The sequence below is a fragment of the Dendrobates tinctorius genome, unplaced genomic scaffold (assembly GCF_039654945.1).
Source record: "Dendrobates tinctorius isolate UK_male_01 unplaced genomic scaffold, ASM3965494v1 ptg000171l, whole genome shotgun sequence".
Lineage (NCBI taxonomy): Eukaryota > Metazoa > Chordata > Amphibia > Anura > Dendrobatidae > Dendrobates > Dendrobates tinctorius.
The window spans coordinates 12,206,729-12,227,628 of record NW_027361838.1 but is presented as its reverse complement, the minus strand read 5'-3'; the positions used below and the strand labels follow the sequence as shown (position 1 = coordinate 12,227,628).

Below are 20,900 nucleotides of genomic sequence, written 5' to 3'. Positions count from 1 at the left end.
TCATCGTAAAATCTCTTTCTTGGAGCCTTTATTGGGGGACACAAGTAACCATGAGTGTATGCTGCTGTCACTAGGAGGCTGACACTAGGCAAAAAAAAAAAAGTTCACTCATTCTCAGCAGTATACACCCACAGACAGACACAAAGCTTGTCACTTAAGCCTGTTTCACACTTCAGTTTTTCCTGTCAGTCCGAATCCGCCAAAATAGCGGAAAACAGATCCGCAGGCGGACTGACAAAAACGGATGGCATCGGATCGGCGGATGTATGGATACGCCGAAGGGGAAAATTTAAAGGAACTGCGCCGGTGGGGGGGGGGGGGAATACAGAATCGGCGACGATGTCATGAAGCAGTCGAGAGAGAGAGAGAGAAAAAAAAAAATATTTTTATCCAGCAGCCAGACAGAAATGCGGGTTAAATCCGGAAATAGCGGATCCGGACAGCAAAAAAACGTTACATGCTCCGTTCGGGCCGCTGAGTGGACGCCAAAATCTTGGCGGATCCATACAAAAGCGGATCGAATGGACGACCATCCGTCAAGATCCACCGATAATGCAAGTCTATGAGGAAAAAAACGGATCCGCGAACAAAAAAGGCGGATCAGTTTTTTTTTTCAAATCGGCGGATCTTGACTGATAGTCACAAACGGAAGTGTGAAACAGGCCTTAGTGAAAACGCAGTAGGAGAAGCAACCATACAAACCAAAAAAAACATCAACGGGACCAACCGAAGACGCAAAACAAGGAGGGTGCTGTGTCCTCCAATGAAGGCTCCAAGAATACATCTTTATCGCTTCACTGGGGTACATAGGTAACCATAGGATGTCCTAAAGCAGTCCCAAGGTAGTGTGAGGCAGTGACCCATGTTACAGGTAGGGGTCGCTATTTGTTCTCCCCAGGATGCGCACGGAGGTGTATTGAGGCCATGAGGAGGCATTGCAGTCCCAAGCGTAGCTATGATTGCAATGGTGAAGCATGACCGATGTCACTGGTATGGGTCACTGTGTGTGTACTCCCCAGGGTGTGCACTGAGGCGCATGAAGGCCATAGGAGTGCATGGCAATCACGGGCATAGCTGTGACTGCAATGCAGAATAAAAATAATAATAAGTGTTTGCCATGGACATGCTATTGTCCGAGGCACATGTAGGGAAAACCGGCTCTGGGATGTTGTGTTGTTAAACAGACTGCAGTAGTTGTGCAGTCCGTTTCACTCTGGGCCCAGGTTTCCATGTGGCTAAAGGCCACAGGTTCTTTTGTTAAAAGCCCTGCAGGAAAGGGTATGCGTGTGTCAGGTCTAGTGTCAGGGCCAGAGTGAGTTGGTGCTTGTTACTGTGCAGAGCAGTTGGTGTTGCAGAGCAAGGCCTGTGTGGGGCAACACAGGACAAAGCGGAGCTAACAGGCCTGCACCCACAGCGTACACAGTGGTGCAGCTGTCCACGGTAACCGGTCAGAGGAGGACTGGAATGCGCAAAGGCTGTAAACAGGTGGATATGGTGCCCGGCTGCGATCCGGAGGATATCAAAGGATTGTGTACAGCTGTGTGAGTAAAAACATATTGACACAGCGGTGTGGTCAACAGCGGTAACCGGTCTCGGATGTCAACAGGTCTTGTGCACGGAGATGAACCGGAGGTAACCTGTCCTGTGCCCGAAGGAAGACTGGCGTGTGTAGCAATTGCAAACTAAACGAGTAAAGCTGTGAGTGAAGAGACATTAATACAGCGATGCAGTCGCCCACGGTTACAGAACAATGGGCGGTCCAGCGTGTTTAGGGACTGCAATCTAAAGCTGTATAATATGCAGTGCTATGAAATGGACACTAAAGCTATATGCACTTGTGTGTGAAAATGGACATTTAATGTGGAAACAAACACATTTAAGAGACTTTGTGTTTGCATAAGTGTGCTACCGCTGCACTAGAATAGGGAATAAAATAACTTTGAACTCAGGTCGGACAACCACAAACCTTTTCTTCCCAGGCTGGCATCAGCCGAAGCATAGGTATGTACTTGGTAAAACGTTGCAAAATTGTGTAGGGAAGACCAGATAGCTGCCTTGCAAATTTGAGATGCAGAGGCCTGATGATGAATGGCCCAGAAGTCCCCCACCACCCTGGTGAAGTGAGCCCTTAACTCAATATGCCTCCAAGATAGCCAAACAAATCCAGCGAGCGATAGTAGATTTTGAGGCAGGAAGACACCTACGATGACTCTCAGGAATGACAGAGTCAGAGCGCCAAAAATCAGCTGTCCTAGAAAGGTAGAGGTGAAGAGCTCTGACCAGTTCCAGCTTCGTGAACACCCTGGGAGCAGAGGCCAGACCGAAGGGAAGAGCTGTGAACTGATAATGACTTCCCTGAACTGCGAATCTGAAAAAACTCTGATGCAGAGAATAAACCGGAATGTGGAGGTCCTGAATGTCCACAGAGGAAGAGAAACTCCTCGGTTTCCATCAAGGCAATTACCGAGCGAATGGACTCCATCCAGAAATTCTGGAGACGCATGAGTTGGTTCAGACACTTGAGGTCCAGGATTGAATGGAGGAAGCCGTCCTTCTTTGGGACTACAAATAGATTGAAATAAAAAAAGGAAAAACGTTCTTGGACAAGGAGCGGGGACAAGGACTTCTGCTTGTAGGAGAGCGAAAATGGCTTGATAGAAACCTATATTCATTATGTAAACTGGGGGGCAAGTCACTGAGGGATCAGTAACCTGTCAGTAGTCTTCAGTATGAATAGCTAATCAAAGCACCACATGAAGACCCCCCACAGGCCCGCCCCAAAGCACGATCATATCATTAACACAAAACTGAAAATAATCAACAGTCCTAAGCAGTATATATGGACATGTAGGTCATAGGAAGCTGAATTAAATGATAACATGGTATCTGCGAACTGATGTCTTATTCCAGAGAAATCCACGCTATTATTATATGTAAACGAGCTGCTCAGGACTATGGGCCGGACTCTGATCTGCATGAGGATCTCACACCAGAGCTTACTGCAAATTAAAGGAGGCATTACCAGTGCGACATGTAACGACTGACACTTTGTTCTAATAATCACAAGCAGCTCTGCAGTGAGATCAGAACATGGTACAGTAGAAGTGAACTTTGTAACATTACAATCACATTTGTAACACCACTTATCCTCTTAATGTGCTTTCAGCTGTGCTGCAGAACTGTGACCAATTACAACCTACATAATACAGCTGAGTTGTCTCATTGCAAACACATCTGCAGTGATGAGAGCTCCACTGTACTAACCCCTTCCCTTCCACACACACACACTGGCTATCTGCGAGATGGAAGCTGAAGCACTATAAGAGGACTCCTGAAATGCAAATGTGTTAGTAAAACAGTATTTTTTCATACGTTTATGATATTTTCATAAATTTAAAAAAATGTAGCCCTAAATTTATTACAATCAAGGAGTACGCCATGCACGAAAATAAAAATCTAAAGTTACTTACCGTTAACAGTATTTTACAGAGCCCATGACAGCACCACCTGAGAGAGGGTATCCACCCACCAGGACAGGAAGCCTACTGAATAAAAAGGCGCTATCCCTTCTCCCCATCAGTTCGGTTTCAGAGCACAAGAGGACCTCCAAACAGTTAGTAGCATAACCAACACGAAATACATTTTTCTTAACACCCTTAATAGTGCACACCACAAGTGACAAAGCGGGGGAGGGGATATAAGGGTGCTGTCATGAGCTCTGTAAAATCCCGTTAAAGGGAACCTGTCACCCCCCCCCAGGCGTTTTGAAGTAAAAGAGCCACCTTGTGCAGCACTAATGCTGCATTCTGTCAAGGTGGCTCTTTTATTTGGCATCCCTTCCACCGCAGAAAGAAGCGTTTTTAAAATTTGTCACTCATACCTGAAGTTTGTCCGGGGGGGGGGGGGGGGGGGCAGGTCTTTCCCCGCAGACACAGACACCTCACATCCATCAGTCATTTCCTCTTTACGCCGCCCCCGCAGCGTTCATTTATTTTCCCAGCGCCTGCGCTGTTATTTTTTCTTCTTGGACATGCGCTGTTAGCGCTGCCCATCCACTGACATCACATGATGTCTTCCTTATCGCACTTGCGTGGATGCGCGGCCCGAGATCCCGCCCCGCAGTGTGAATAAATCAGAAGAGACTCATAACAGCCCGGGAAAAGGATCTTGATTGCTGTTTTTATGGACTCCATCTTGAACGGTCTGTAAACTAGGAACCTGTTAAGGCCTGTCAGATTGATGATAGTCCTGTATGATAGGTCTGGATTCTTTATCAGAAACAGGGGAGAAGAAAATTCCCCCTCCTGCAGCTGAACGGACACCTCGACTAGCACTCTTTTTTTAAGCAAGGTTAGCACCTCCGCTTCCAAGGCTTGCTGTTCCTTTCAGGATCTGAGGGATGAGATCCTGAAACTGTGCCTGGGGACAGATGCAAACTTTAGCTTCACTCCTGATTTTATTATATTGAGGAACCAGGAATTGGCTGAGATCTCCCAGGCTGTTCGGAGGTGAGACAGCCTTCCTCCCACCTGGGATGGCCCGTCACTTGGAGAATTTTCGGTTTCTTGATGAGGAACCATCAAACATGAAACCTTTGTTCTTTGGCTTCTTATCTCTCAAGTCATCCTGTTCTTTGGGTGGTCTACTCCTGCTATATCTTCTCCTCCAAAGGGAACTCAAACTGAGGACATGATACAGCAAGGAACTCCTTCTTGTCTGCTGCCTTATCAAGAATATCGTCCAAAGCTTGCCCAAAAAGGTATTTGCCCTCACATGGAATAGAGCATAGACTAGTCTTTGCCTGAGCATCCCCCGGCCAGCTTTTGAGCCACAAAGCTGTACGGGCAGCGTAAGAGAGGTTTGCTGATCTTGTCGCTAACCTAACCGAGTTCGCCGAGGCATCGGCCAGACAGGAAGCTGCCCCCTGCAACAGAGGAAGGTTCGCCAGAATCTCATCCCTTGGGGTATTGTCTTTTAGACGGTCGTCTAGCTGCTGTAGCCATACCATCAACAATCTCACTGTGCAGGTTGCTGCTATTGCCGGTTTTAGTGAACCCACTGAAGACTCCCATGTTTGTTTCAGGAAGGTCACGGCCTTTCTGTCTAAAAGATATTTTAGAATCCCTAGATATACAAAGTGCAAGGTAGATTTTTTATCTGATTTAGCCACTGCGACATCAATCTTGGGGGTCTTTCCCCATATGCCTGCCTCCATCTCTTCAAATGGGTATCTCCTTTTTGAAGAAGACGGTAGAGGCCCTTTCCTTTCTGGCTTCTTCCATTCCTTGTTGATGAGCATTTTAATGTTTTCATTGACCGTAAAGGAATGTCTCTTGCTTTGACCTAAGCCCCCAAACATTATGTCCTGAACTGACATTGTCTACTTAGGATCTGAGATGCCCATAGTGGACCTTATGGCTCTAAATAGCTTGTCAGTATCCTCTGCTGGGAAGCAGAGCCTCCCCCCGTATCCTCATCAGAGGAGGAAGCGGTGGATGACTCCAGGTCTGAGCTTTACCAACGCTGTACTGATCCTTCAGATTCTGAATACAGTGGTTTCTGTATTCACTTCCCTTTTTTTCCCCCCCCATCAGGTTCCTTAAGGAGTCCTGGACCTCTGATTTGATGACTGATTTAAAATCCATAGCAAAACCAGGAGTCTCCTATGAGATTGTCTGCTGTATGCACCCTGAGCAGAGCCTCTTGTGATAAGCGCTAGGTAGATCTCCCTTGCACAGAGCGCATTCCCTATGTTTTTGTTTGGAAGTGCACTTCAGGGGTCTTCCCTATCAAGGGAACAAAGAAAAGGGAGGCGCTGTTTTAGTATAATGTACATTAACGTAACTCACTCACCATCCTGCTGATCAACCTACAGTACCGGAGACGGAGGTTGAGCCGGTTATGAAGAACACCTCTCCCTGGCAGTGGGCTCGTGACCTGCCTAGTTTCTCAGGCTGGTTCTGCTGCCTGTATGACTGCTATTGCACCCTCTATGTTGTTGACGGCGCTGGGGGGCTCCTGCAATGCTTGCAGTGAAGAAGATGGTGGCGGCTGTTGCTGCGGTGGCGTCCGGCGACGCTGCTGCTGCTCCTCCTCCATGTTTGGAAGCTGTAGGAAAAGCCATCTTCTTGGGCAGACCCCTTTAAATATTGGGTGGCCCTGCCTCCTCCATTTGAATTCGGCACGCTTTGTGCAGGGAATCCCTAGGCCCTGGGCTCATGCAGTCCAGAGGGCCGCCGACTTGAACGGTGCGCTACGCCAGTGGGACGCGCCGGGTCCCCTCCAGCGTCCCACGCAGTCCTGAATGTGATGTCTCCTGCACGCGCCGGACCTCTTCCTGCATATTGCATGTGCGCAGACCTGAATGCCTCACTCTCCGGCGCGCTCCGCCTAAGGCCACGCCAGTTCTCCCAGTGTTGCCTGGCCATGCGCAGCCCCAGATGCGCGTCCCGGTGCACATTACTGGGACGCACCCAATCCCCAGTGCTCGCAGCCCGGGACCCGAGCAGGCAGGGGACATTTGCTCAAGAGGTCTCAACCTGCACGGCGTTGCGCCATCCTCCTGGCAGGCGTTACTTCACCCATGGACGGCAACCTGAACTCCCGTACACCCTCCTGGGTAAGTGTACAGCTTGCTTCTGGAAGCTCCCACGAGGACAGGAAACCGAACTCATGCGGAGGAGAGGTACGGCCTTTTTATTAAATAGGTTTCCTGTCCTGGTGGGCTGATACCCTCTCTCAGGTGGTGCTGTCATGGGAGACGGGGAAAAAACGTCTACAAGAACCACCACATAAAATGACAAGTCAGATTTGAAAAATTTGACCGGATCACGAATGTGAAAACAGGTTTCAACGGGCTAACAAAGAGCTGAATGTTTCCATTTAAAAAAGGACCCTGTATAGTCTGGTAAGACAATAAACCTGCAAATAAAACAAACCACGTTATAGTCACCTTCTCCGGCTCCACCGGTGAGTCCATGGTCCTGGTACCAGGCATGGCCTTTGGTGCCGTCACATCAACAAGGTAGTAAACAAATAGTAAGCTCAGCATCTCTTAACGGAAAGACTGTCTCCATGTTAACACACTGCTAGAGCCACTGAGCTTATTGATTGACTGCCGCTCTGTCAAGGTGACATCCACGCCACAGACAATGCCAGGGACCAAGAAAAGTGGCAGAAACAAGCGGGTATAAATACATACAGTGCGTTGCGAAAGTATTCGGCTCCCCGGAACTTTTCAACCTTTTCCCACATATCGTGCTTCAAACATGAAGATACCAAATGTAAATTTTTGGTAAAAAATCAACAAGTGGAACACAATTGTGAAGTTGAACGAAATTTATTGGTTATTTTAAATTTTTGTCGAAATTCAAAAATGAAAAGTGGGGAGTGCAATATTATTGGGCCCCTTTAACTTAATACTTTGTTGCGCCACCTTTTGCTGCGATTATAGCTGCAAGTCGCTTGGGGTATGTCTCTATCAGTTTTGCACATCGAGAGACTGAAATTATTGCCCATTCTTCCTTGGCAAACAGCTCGAGCTCAGTGAGGTTTGATGGAGATCGTTTGTTAACAGCAGTTTTCAGCTCATTCCACAGATTCTCAATTGGATTCAGGTCTGGACTTTGACTTGGCCATTCTAACACCTGGATACGTTTATTTGTAAACAATTCCATTGTAGATTTTGCTTTATGTTTGGGATCATTGACTTGTTGGAAGAAAAATCTCCGTCCCAGTCTCAGATCTTTTGCAGACTCCAACAGGTTTTCTTCAAGAATGCTTCTGTATTTGGCTCCATCCATCTTCCGATCTATTTTAACCATTTTACCTGTCCCTGCTGAAGAAAAGCAGCCCCAAACCATGATGCTGCCACCACCATGTTTAACAGTGGGGATGGTGTGTTCAGGGTGATGAGCTGTGTTGCCTTTACGCCAAACATATCATTTGGCATTGTTGCCAAAAAGTTCGATTTTGCTTTCATCTGATCAGAGCACCTTTTACCACATGTTTGGTGTGTCTCCCAGGTGGCTTGTTGTAAACTTTAAGCAACACTTTTTATGGATATCTTTGAGAAATGGCTTTCTTCTTGCCACTCTTCCATAAAGGTCAGATTTGTGCAGTGTACAACTGATTGTTGTCCTATGGACAGACTGTCCCACCTCGGCTGTAGATCTCTGCATTTCATCCAGAGTGATCATTGGACTCTTGGCTGCATCTCTGATTAGTCTTCTCCTTGTTTGAGATGAAAGTTTAGAGGGACGGCCACGTCTTGGTAGATTTGCAGCGGTATGATACTCCTTCCATTTCAATATGATCGCTTGCACAGTGCTCCTTGGGATGTTTAAAGTTTTGGAAATTATTTTGTATCCAAATCCGGCTTTCAACTTCTCCACAACAGTATCACGGACCTGCCTGTTGTGTTCTTTGGCCTTCATGATGCTCTCTGTGCTTTAAACAGAACCCTGAGACTATCACAGAGCAGGTGCATTTATACGGAGACTTGATTACACACAGGTGGATTATATTTATCATGATAAGTCATTTAGGACAACATTGGATCATTCAGAGATCCACAATGAACTTCTGGAGTGAGTTTGCTGCACTGAAAGTAAAGGGGCAGAATAATATTGCACACCCCACTTTTCAGTTTTTGAATTTCCACAAAAATTTAAAATAACCAATAAACTTCATTCAACTTCACAATTGTGTTCCACTTGTTGATTCTTCACCAAAAATTTACACTTGGTATCTTTATGTTTGAAGCATGATATATGGGAAAAGGTTGAAAAGTTCCTGGGAGCCGAACACTTTTGTAATGCACTGTACATACATATACACACACAGAAAACTTTCAAATAAATGTTTGTCTTGGTTGCAGTTAACAAACCCTTTATATGCACTTCCATGTAAAACTGTGCTCCCTGGGAATTGAGGAATTTGAGTAATAACTCTGGCATCCAGATTACCTCAGAATACTACAGGGCCATTCAAGTGACAGTACCAGAATATCATCTTGGGGATTACATACATTTGAAGAGTATAACCAAAATAAATTACAAAGTTTAGGAAAGAAAAAAAAATAGCAAACCAATTAGACAAATTTCTGTCTGCTTACTATATACTAAGATTTGTCTAGTACTTCTAGGGGGATATATAATATTTCTGCCTATTGTCTGCCTCCTAGATTGAAGGAATTCAATTTTAAACGAAAAAGGCTTAAAAGCATAGGATTTTAGAGATTAATGTTTTACAGATCAAACGACACTCCATAGACTGCTCTGCTGTACTATAGATGTTAATAGAAAAGATTATGGTGCCTCACACACACTGTCTTATCTGTATGCTGCTGAACCTGATCTTCAACTCACTAAGGCTAAGTTCACATTAGTGTTCGGGGGCTCTGCGTCCTGCAAAACTATATTTAACATTCCAGTGCGGTCAGCGGGGCGTCAAAACGACACATCCGCATACATCTGCATGTCCTGCCTACCCAATGTTAAAGATAGGTACGCAGGACGCATACAGAAGTAGACGGACCTAAACGGAAGGAGAGCGGAAGTGAGCGGAGTATCAGGGAGGAAGTACGCAGCCCTCCGCAGAGCCCCCCAACGCTAATGTGATATGATACAGAAAAAAACATTTAAAAAAAAACTATCAAACCTATGTAAGAGTCACTTACCTGTCCATTTGTTACTCTTGTAAAAATGGTGCTTTTGTCTTGTAGTTTTAACCCCAGATCTAAGAAAGTTAATTTATTTGTGCTCACTTCAAACTTGTCATTTGTAAATAATGCTCCAGAAATCCGGTTGTAACACTCAGGAGGCACAAGCCCTCTCTTTTTTGGCACTGCACACCAGTCGAATCTAAAATAAAATAATACAAAGTTCAAACTAAAACAAACGTCAAATATCTGAAAGCGTAAAATGTTTCCCTTCTGTTAGAGTATGCCATTAATGTTAGGCCTGTTTCACACTTCAGTTTTGTCTGTCAGTTAAAATCCGCCAAAATAGCGGAAAATGGATCCGCAGGCGGACTGACAGAAACGGGGGTTAGCGGATCGGCGGATGTACGGATCCGCCAAAGGTAAAAATTTAAAGGAACCGCGCCTGGGGGAAAAGGGGGAGAGAGAGAGAGAGAGATTTTTTTTTTAACCAGCAGCAAATCGGAGGATCTTCACTGATGTTCATAAACGGTAGTGTGAAACAGGCCTTAGCCTTCACTCCACAACATTTGGACAGTAATAATTCCGAAGAAAACTAGTGACTGAAATAAAATTTGGAGGTATATGAACTAGATATTAAAACACCAATGACAGCCTTTTATTTTGTAAGGAGGCAATGGTGTTCTTATTTACATTGCGCTATATTATCAGTGTACCTTAGGAGGACTTCCAGATAAATATCACTTTAAAAGTAAACAGCATACACTTTTATGGATGTGATATGAAGGTTTGATACTTTCAAATACTAGGGGAAGTAGCTTCTGAAATTTGCCATGAAAACTTAACTAGGCATTATGCTGTGTGGGTGACCTCAGGCCCCCCCCCCTCGCCTTTACCTCTCTGGGCATTTGCAATGGAATAAGGGAAGACCAAAGTTTAGGATCACAGTAAACAGACCATGCCATACTATTGCTTTCTTATCCCGTCTTCTATCCTCCTCTTTTTCCCCTATGTTTTGCCACAGTTTGTTGTGCACAATTATGTGCTGGAATTTATTTATATGTGTTACAACACAGGTATTGTGCTGGCAGCATTATATATATACTAGCTATGAAACCGTTCTACGCCCGGGTGGCGGGCATTTTTATTGGTATATGGTCTCCCGTCCTGGTATGTGCTGCACCCCTCATCCCTATCCTGGTATGTATGGTACCCTCACCCCCCCAATCCTGGTATGCATGGTACCCCCTTATCCCTGTCGTGGTATACATAGCATCCCCCTCATTCCTATCGTGGTATGCATGATACCCCCTCATCCCTATCGTGGTATGCATGGTGCCCTCACCCCCCCCCCCCCAATCCTGGTATGCATGGTCCTCTCACCCCCCAATCCATCCTGGAATGCGTGGACCCCTCACCCCCCTATCCTGGAATGCATGGTCCCCTCACCCCCCAATCCTGGTATGCATGGTCCTCTCACCCCGAAATCCTGGTATGCATAGTCCTCTCACCCCCCTATCCTGGTATGCATGGTCCTCTCACCCCCCTATCCATCCTGGAATGCGTGGTCCCCTCACCCCCCCTATCCTGGAATGCATGGTCCCCTCACCCCCCAATCCTGGTATGCATTGTCCTCTCACCCCGAAATCCTGGTATGCATGGTCCTCTCACCCCGAATTCATGGTATGCATGGTCCCCTCACCCCCCCCATCCTGGTATGCATGGTCCCCTCACCCACCCTATCCTGGTATGCATGGTCCCCTCACCCACCCTATCCTGGTATGCATGGTCCTCTCACCGCGAAATCATGGTATGCATGGTCCCCTCACCCCCCCCATCCTAGTATGCATGGTCCCCTCACACTTTATCCTGGTATGCATGGTACTCTCACCCCAATCCATCCTGGAATGCATGGTCCCCTCACCCCCCCTATCCTGGTATGCATGGTTTTCTCACCCGCTTATCCTGGTATACATGGTCCCCTCACCCCCTTATCCTGGTATGCATGGTCCCCTCACCCCCTTATCCTGGTATGCATGGTCCCCTCACTCCCCAATCCTGGTATACATGGTACCCTCACTCCCCTATCCTGATTTGCATGGTCCTCTCACCCCCCCCATCCTGGTATGCATGGTTCTCTCACCCCCCATCCTGGTATGCATGGTCCTCTCACCCCCCCCATCCTGGTATGCATGGTCCTCTCACCCCCTATCCTGGTATGCATGGTCCTCTCACCCCCTATCCTGGTATGCATGGTCCTCTCAACCCCCAATCCAGGTATGCATGGTCCTCTCACCCCCCAATCCTGGTATGCATGGTCCTCTCACCCCCCCAATCCTGGTATGCATGGTCCTCTCACCCCCCCAATCCTGGTATGCATGGTCCTCTCACCCCCCCATCCTGGTATGCATGGTCCTCTCACCCCCCAATCCAGGTATGCATGGTCCTCTCACCACCCAATCCTGGTATGCATGGTCCTCTCACCCCCAATCCTGGTATGCATGGTCCTCTCACTCCCCAATCCTAATATGCATGGTCCTCTCACCCCCCCCATCCTGGTATGCATGGTCCTCTCACCCCCCCCATCCCGGTATACATGGCCCCCTCACCGCCCAATCCTGGAATGCATGGTCCTCTCACCCCCCTATCCTGGTATGCATTGTCCCCTCACCCCCCTTTCGTGGTATACATGGTCCCCTCACCCACCAATCCTGATATGAATGGTCCCCCTCACCCCTATTAAACTGCACACATTTAGAAAAAAAAAAAAAACATTTATACTCACCTTTCTTCCCTGTGTCCAGTGCTGTCCTGCTCTGGGCGTGTTGTGGTGCCGGACTGGGCGCCTGTGCAGTCCTCGCTTTCCGCCACCATGTTCTAGAAGACACACTAGTGTGTCTTCAAGAAAATGACGGCGGTATGCGCGGACTGCGCAGGTGCCGATTCATGTTTGTAGTGGGCGTGTTGTGGTGCCGGACTCGACGCCTGCGCAGTCCGCGCTTTCCGCCATGTTCTTGAAGACACACTGCAGTGTGTCTTCAAGAAAATGGCAGCGGTAAGCGCGGACTGCGCAGGCTACAACACGCCCACTCCAGACGTCACCTGAAGACGCAAGACCCCGTCGGCAACAGCAACACCGGGTTCGGTAAGGTGGGGGATGCGTCACTCTGGGTCCAGACTGCACAGGCGCGTCGCACTTGCGCAGTCTATAAAGGCTTCAGACAGAGTGACGCTCCCCCAGTTACATTATAAATATATATTTTTATAGTGAGGTGCCAAGGAGAGAGGTACTAGAAAACAGAAATATTTCCCCCCCGATTCATTATATGTGTCTCCCTGTGCTGATAGTGAAGCCGGTTTATTTAACTGTAATCTGGTCCTGGTTTCTTTAGTGATCAGCGTGGAAAAGACTGGTGGATCCCCGTCCACAAGTTCAATCCAGGTTTTGATTCCTGACAGGTCCAGCTGATATAATCAGGAGGAGCTTGGCTCTCTCTCTCTCGTCTGCTGGGCTGGGAGCTGACACAGTAAGAGTACATGGACTTCTTTGTTGTTGTATAGGCTTACTTTGTAGTTAAGCCTTCTATTGTTAGTTAGAGGCCAGACGGCCTTAGACATTTTATTTCATGTTTGGCATGTGTAACATTGAATGACCAATGTGCACAATAAAATACGCCGTGCCCATATCCGTGTGGAACTCGCTAGACTGCTGTTGTGACTCCATTTCCACCCGCTTGTGCCAAAGCAAAGATTCCAGCTGAGCTTTATATATGTATATTCCCATATATATATATATATATATATATATATATATATATATATATATATATATATATATACACACACACACACACATACACAGTGCCTACAAGTAGTATTCAACCCCCTGCAGATTTAGCAGGTTTACACATTCGGAATTAACTTGGCATTGTGACATTTGGACTGTAGATCAGCCTGGAAGTGTGAAATGCACTGCAGCAAAAAAGAATGTTATTTCTTTGTTTATTTTTTTAAATTGTGAAAAGTTTATTCAGAGGGTCATTTATTATTCAACCCCTCAAACCACCAGAATTCTGTTTGGTTCCCCTAAAGTATTAAGAAGTATTTCAGGCACAAAGAACAATGAGCTTCACATGTTTGGATTCATTATCTCTTTTCCCAGCCTTTTCTGACTATTTAAGACCCTCCCCAAACTTGTGAACAGCACTCATACATGGTCAACATGGGAAAGACAAAGGAGCATTCCAAGGCCATCAGAGACAAGATCGTGGAGGGTCACAAGGCTGGCAAGGGGTACAAAACCCTTTCCAAGGAGTTGGGCCTACCTGTCTCCACTGTTGGGAGCATCATCCGGAAGTGGAAGGCTTATGGAACTACTGTTAGCCTTCCACGGCCTGGACAGCCTTTGAAAGTTTCCTCCCGTGCCGAGGCCAGGCTTGTCCGAAGAGTCAAGGCTAACCCAAGGACAACAAGGAAGGAGCTCCGGGAAGATCTCATGGCAGTGGGGACATTGGTTTCAGTCAATACCATAATAACGTACTCCACCGCAATGGTCTCCGTTCCAGACGAGCCCGTAAGGTACCTTTACTTTCAAAGCGTCATGTCAAGGCTCGTCTACAGTTTGCTCATGATCACTTGGAGGACTCTGAGACAGACTGGTTCAAGGTTCTCTGGGCTGATGAGACCAAGATCGAGATCTTTGGTGCCAACCACACACGTGATGTTTGGAGACTGGATGGCACTGCATACGACCCCAAGAATACCATCCCTACAGTCAAGCATGGTGGTGGCAGCATCATGCTGTGGGGCTGTTTCTCAGCCAAGGGGCCTGGCCATCTGGTCCGCATCCATGGGAAGATGGATAGCACGGCCTACCTGGAGATTTTGGCCAAGAACCTCCGCTCCTCCATCAAGGATCTTAAGATGGGTCGTCATTTCATCTTCCAACAAGACAACGACCCAAAGCACACAGCCAAGAAAACCAAGGCCTGGTTCAAGAGGCAAAAAATCAAGGTGTTGGAGTGGCCTAGTCAGTCTCCTGACCTTAACCCAATTGAAAACTTGTGGAAGGAGCTCAAGATTAAAGTCCACATGAGACACCCAAAGAACCTAGATAACTTGGAGAAGATGTGCATGGAGGAGTGGGCCAAGATAACTCCAGAGACCTGTGCCTGCCTGATCAGGTCTTATAAAAGACGATTATTAGCTGTAATTGCAAACAAGGGTTATTCCACAAAATATTAAACCTAGGGGTTGAATAATAATTGACCCACACTTGTATGTTTAAAATTTATTAAAATTTAACTGAGCAACATAACTTTTTGGTTTGTAAGATTTATGCATCTGTTAATAAATCCTGCTCTTGTGTTAAGTTTGAAGGCTCTAACTTATTTGCATCTTATCAAACCTGCTAAATCTGCAGGGGGTTGAATACTACTTGTAGGCACTGTATATATAGCGCAACACTTGTAGCCCATGTCCTGGACAGGTCTGAGTGTGGTGGCTCTTGAAGCAATCACTCCCAGCAGCAGTCCACTCCTTGTGAATTTCCCCCAAAGTTTTTGAATGGCCTTTTCTTAATAATCCTTTCAAGGCTGCAGTTATCCCGGTTGCTTGTGCACCTTTTTTCTGCCACACTTTTTCCTTCCACTCAACTTTCCATTAATATGCTTGGATACAGCACTCTGTGAACAGCCAGCTTCTTTAGCAATGACATTTTGTGGAGTGTGTTAATGACTGCCTTCTTGACATCTGTGAAGTCAGCAGACTTCCCCATGATTGTGGAGCCTACTAGAACTGACTGACCTTTTCAAATGCTTAGGAAGCATTTGCATGAGATTTTTGGTAATTATTCTAATTTACTGAGATAATGACTTTTGGGTTATCATTGGCAGTAAACCATAATCATCAACATTAACAGAAATAATTTGTAATGACTATTTAATATATGAGTTTCACTTTTTGTATCGAAGAAGAACTGAAATAAATTTTTGATATTCAAATTTTGTTAGGAGCACTTGTACGTGGCAAATGTACACCAATCCTTACCCGTTCAGACCTCGCCATCCAAGACTATGATATTGTAATCGAACTACGACATTCTTACCACTGCTGCCTGTAACCTGTTAATCCGATAACATCCACTGATGCCACTGACCGCCTACCTCCCCCCCTAATTGTGGGGAATTGTAATGGACATTTATCTAATAAAAACCCAAGCAGAGAAATTCACCCGTTCACAGGTGCCTTCATTGCTCAGTGCACAATCGCCATATACAATGCACAGAAGCAAACCTACTTTGAAAACATGTAAACACCTTGCTAAAACATCTAACATCTATTAAACACCTAGTCCACCTCAAGGAACACCGAATATACTCAATAGAGGAGTTGCAATACCAACTGCCATATTCCCTTCTTTCCAATACATACAGGGTAAGAGTTACTTAACAAAAATATTAGCACATCTTCCTGAGTACGAGTGGAGACTAAATAGCCACCAATTACAAATTCATCCATGTAGCCCTGGATTATGAACAATCCCAATTTCCGCTAACAAAATGGCAGATCAAGGACCTCAGCTTGTCTTGCAACACCATTCTAAAAGCTATAGATCAAGCCTACAAATTCCTCCCTTCATCTTGCTTCCTACAAAAGAGACTGGAAATCTGTCATAGATCCTACCTAACTCCACAAATAGGTCATAGAATGGGGCTGTACGCAACCTCCAAATGTTTCAAATGCCACTCCCCAGATGCCAGCTTGTTCCACTGCCTATAGGCATGCCTGGTCATCAGACCATTTTGGGTCAGAGTATGACAATTCACACATCTGACAAACTTTGCTCCTGACGAACCTCCATGGACTATTTTTGGATATTTTAAACCAGATAAATACACTGCTCTTCAGGGGCCCGTAAACTATTAGCATTTGGTGGCAGCAGCAGGTACTAACGCCATTCTACAGACATGGATCCACGACCATGCCTCTCCTTTCAAGATCTTTCTAGAAAAACTGTTTCCATTTCGTCCCTCCGGACAGCACCATGGAGGAAGTCCTCCCTTGACCTATAGCGTGACAGGATCACAGAGAGGTTAAAAGGTCCCGCCCCCCTCCACCTTCCAATGTTTTTCCTGTCCCAAAGGGGAAGGTCGTAGGAGAGGTTGCTCCAGGAGGAGTGAAGATAGAAGGTGAACATTCGACGGGGCCCAGGGGGATCGGGCGGCTGGGTCAAACCTTCCCCCTGTCAAGCAGCCCGGGGCTGAAACCCTCCTAGGGAGGGTCCCTCAGCCACAGAGACCAGGGTGCGGACGAGGCTCCTGGGTAAAGCCGCTTCCTCCCACAGTGGAGGCTCTCAGCTCCGACGCCGGCCTGCAAGCCACTGTTACTTACGGAAATCGGGTGGAGAAGGTGGTGTCGCTTTTCCGGTCGGCATGCGTTACACTGTAGAACGCAGTTGTGCAGAACGAGACAGGCAACAGGCGAGTTTCCTGGATCTCGTGGGGCACAGGAGAGGAAATCATTGGCAGTAATGCAGCATGCCTGACGGAACACCGCTTCCCTCCACGATGGGCTCTCGGCATTACCAGCTCCCCGTTTTCTAGCAGGTATGGAGCCAGCACAAGTGCACGGTGGAATGCTGTTGATGGCCTAGGCCTCTGGACGGATGCTAGTCTCATGCCTTTGTGCCGAAAGCTGCTCAGGTGATGAGGTATTTGTTCACATATATGCAGCTAAGCCTTGGACCTCTAGGCTATAATAAGGCCATATGTCCAGGTTACATCTCATGGTTCGACTTAACTACTCCATCCATAGGACGATACAGGGGGTTAATGCAGCACAGTGTTTCCATGAAGGCCCTCCAGCTGTAGCTCAGTAATTAGCTCCTTTGGGTGGGGTCAGTCTGACACATGAGGTGTTCCGTTCAGAGTGGCAGCTCATGGCGCTAGCCGTAGAGAGAGGGAAAGGAAAAGAAAGAAAATCACACCACTCAACAGGATTGAGACCAACGGCTGGGTCTACGGATTATATTGGGCCTCTATGCTTCAGATTGCATTATAGCGCTTCTGTGCTTTATATTGTGGGCCTCTGTGCATCATATTGCATCAGACTGCCTCTATGCACTACATTGAATGTTTCTCTGCACCATATAGCTTCTATGCAATATATTGGGTGCCTCTATGCTTCATATCGCATTAGAGTGCTTCTATGTTTATATTGAGGGCCTCTGTGCGGCGTATTGCATCATAGTGCCTCTATGCATGGCTCTGAATATCTCTATGCATCATGTTGCTTCTATGCATTGAGTGCCTCTATGCTTCGTATTGCATTATAGTGCTTTTATGCTTTATATGGAGTGCCTCTGTGCATAATGGCATCATATAGAGTATCTCTATGCATCATATTGCCTCTATGCGCTATATTGAGTGCCTCTATGCTTCATATTGCATTACAGTGCTTCTATGCTTTATATTGAGTGCCTCCGGACATCATATTGCATCATACATACTGCCTCTACGCATTACATTGAGTGTCTCTGTGCACCATATTGCTTCTATGTATTATATTGGGTGCCTCTATGCTTCATATCGCATTAGAGTGTTTCTATGTTTTATATTGAGGGCCTATGTGCATCATATTGCATCATGGTGCCTCTATGCATGGCACTGAGTATCTCTATGCATCAGGTTGCTTCTATGCATTGAGTGCCTCTATGCTTCATATTGCATTATAGTGCTTTTATGCTTTATATGGAGAGTCTCTGTGCATATCATTTCATCATAGCATCACATTGAGTATCTCTATGCATCATATTGCCTCTATGCGCTATATTGAGTGCCTCTACGCTTCATATTGCATTATAGTGACTGCCTCTATGGATCATATTGCTCCATGATGCCTCTGCATCGTATTACATCATAGTGCATCCATAGTGCCCGGGGCATCAGATGGCATCATAATGCCTCTGTACATAATATTACATCATAGTGCCTCTATGCATTATATGGAGTGCATCACGTTGCACCAGATTGCATCATAGTACCTCTATGTCATAGTGCTTTTGTGCATCATATTGCATCATAATACCTATGCACGTCATATTGCATCATAGTGCCTCTAGGCATTATATTGAGTGCATCAGGTTGCACCATATGGCATAGTGCTTCATAGTGCCTCTGCATATTGAACCATAGTGCTTCACAGTAACTCGACATCATATTGCATCAGAGTGTTTCACAGCAATGCTGCATCATATCGCATTATGGTGCATCATATTGCATCATAGTGCTTCATAGGCCTCTGTGCATATTGCATCATACTGCTTCACAGTGCCCCTGCATCATAGTACCTCTATGCATCATATTGCAACAGTGTTTCAGAGTGCCTTATATTTGTCTTTAGGCTTGCACGGGATCAATCTTCCGGCAGATCGTTCGTCCGTCAGGTCGCCATGGCACCAGACTAAGATGAAGCTGTTAAAATGGTCTCTAATATATGCGTTTGTAAGGGCGCATTTAGACCATTTCCATCCATCCTCGGTGGTACTTTTAAAAAACACTGGAGGGTGAAGGGACCTTTTAACCTCTCTGTGATCCTGTCCCGCTATAGGTCAAGGGAAGACTTCCTCCATGGTGCTGTCCAGAGGGACTGCTGGAAACAATTACCGGTAGGTCTAATTCCCTTTTTCCGCTTCAGATGGATTGGTTTGAGGCCTCCGTGCATAAAGAGGGAGAGGTGCAGTCCTTTTTTGAAACTTGGGAAAGTTTCATCTCCTTGCTTTCACAACACATCCAGGATGATGACATTAACCCCTTCCCGACCAATGACGCCACATAGGCGTCATGAAAACTGGTGCAAATCTGACCAGTGACGCCTATGTGGCGTCATAACTTTAAAGTCCCCCTGCGGGTCGGGTGACCTAGGTCACTGAAAGGTCACCCGACCCGCAAATACAGGGGGCTTTGTTCCTCACCACAGGGGGCGTGGCTTCGCCCCCAACGTGGCTACGTTCGCTCTGATTGGCTGTTAAAAGTGAAACAGCCAATCAGAGCGATAGTAATATTTCTTCAATGAAAATTGATGAAATATTACAATCCAGCTATGGCCGATGCTGCAGTAGCATCGGACATGGCTGGAGACCGTGATCTGACCCCCCCCCACAACTCACGGGGCCGATCGGCCCCCGATACTGACTGACGGCGTCAATGTGCCGCCGCCGTCATCATCGGCTCCCCTCTCCCTTCTCTGGGCTCCCCCCCACCTTCCGACCCCCCCGGCACCTCCGATGTCCCTCTCCGCCTCCCGATGTCCCGCGGTCCTGCTTCATGGGCGCCGCCATCTTGGAAAATAGCGGGCGCATGCGCAGTGCGCTCGCCGGCTGCAGATTCATTCATTCATTTTGATCACTGTGATAAACTCTCACAGTGATCAAAATAGAATGAAAAGTAAATAAACCCACCGTTTATCACCCCCATAGGCAGGATCAACTAATAAAATAAAGAAATTATTTTTGTCTTTCCATTAGGGTTAGGGTTGGAAAGAGGGTTAGGGTTGGAAAGAGGGTTAGGGCTAGGGTTAGGGTTGGAATTAGGGTTCGGGTTGGAATTAGGGTTCGGGTTGGAATTAGGGTTCGGGTTGGAATTAGGGTTCGGGTTGGAATTAGGGTTCGGGTTGGAATTAGGGTTCGGGTTGGAATTAGGGTTCGGGTTGGAATTAGGGGTCGGGTTGGAATTAGGGGTCGGGTTGGAATTAGGGGTCGGGTTGGAATTAGGGGTCGGGTTGGAATTAGGGGTCGGGTTGGAATTAGGGGTCGGGTTGGAATTAGGGGTCGGGTTGGAATTAGGGGTGTGTTGGGGTTAGGGTTATGGCTACGGTTGGGATTAGGGTTAGGGATGTGTTGGGGTTAGGGCTGTGGTTAGGGGTGTGTTGGGGTTAGGGTTGGAGTTAGAATTGAGGAGTTTCCACTGTTTAGGCACATCAGGGGGTCTCCAAACGCGACATGGTGCAACCATTGATACCAGCCAATTTTGCGTTCAAAAAGTCAAACGATGCTCCCTCCCTTCCAAGCCCCGACGTGTGCCCAAACAGTGGTTTACCCCAACATATGGGGTATCAGCGTACTCAGGAAAAATTGCACAACAACTTTGGTGGTCTAATTTCTTCTGTTACCCTTGGGAAAATAAAAAATTGGGAGCTAAAAAAATTTTTTTGAAAAAAAATGATTTTATTTTCACGTCTC

At 46.6% G+C, this 20,900-nt stretch overlaps 1 protein-coding gene across 3 annotated transcripts in view; it reads right to left on the bottom strand.

Moving 5' to 3' along the window:
- SMCHD1 (structural maintenance of chromosomes flexible hinge domain containing 1) overlaps positions 1–20,900 on the bottom strand; it is a 636,391-nt gene that overhangs the window by 399,737 nt on the left and 215,754 nt on the right. For all 3 annotated transcript variants that reach the window (XM_073550884.1, XM_073550885.1, XM_073550886.1), the window contains one exon: positions 9,680–9,863. In XM_073550884.1, the coding sequence (XP_073406985.1) occupies positions 9,680–9,863 (184 nt within the window). The remainder of the gene's footprint in view (positions 1–9,679; positions 9,864–20,900) is intronic.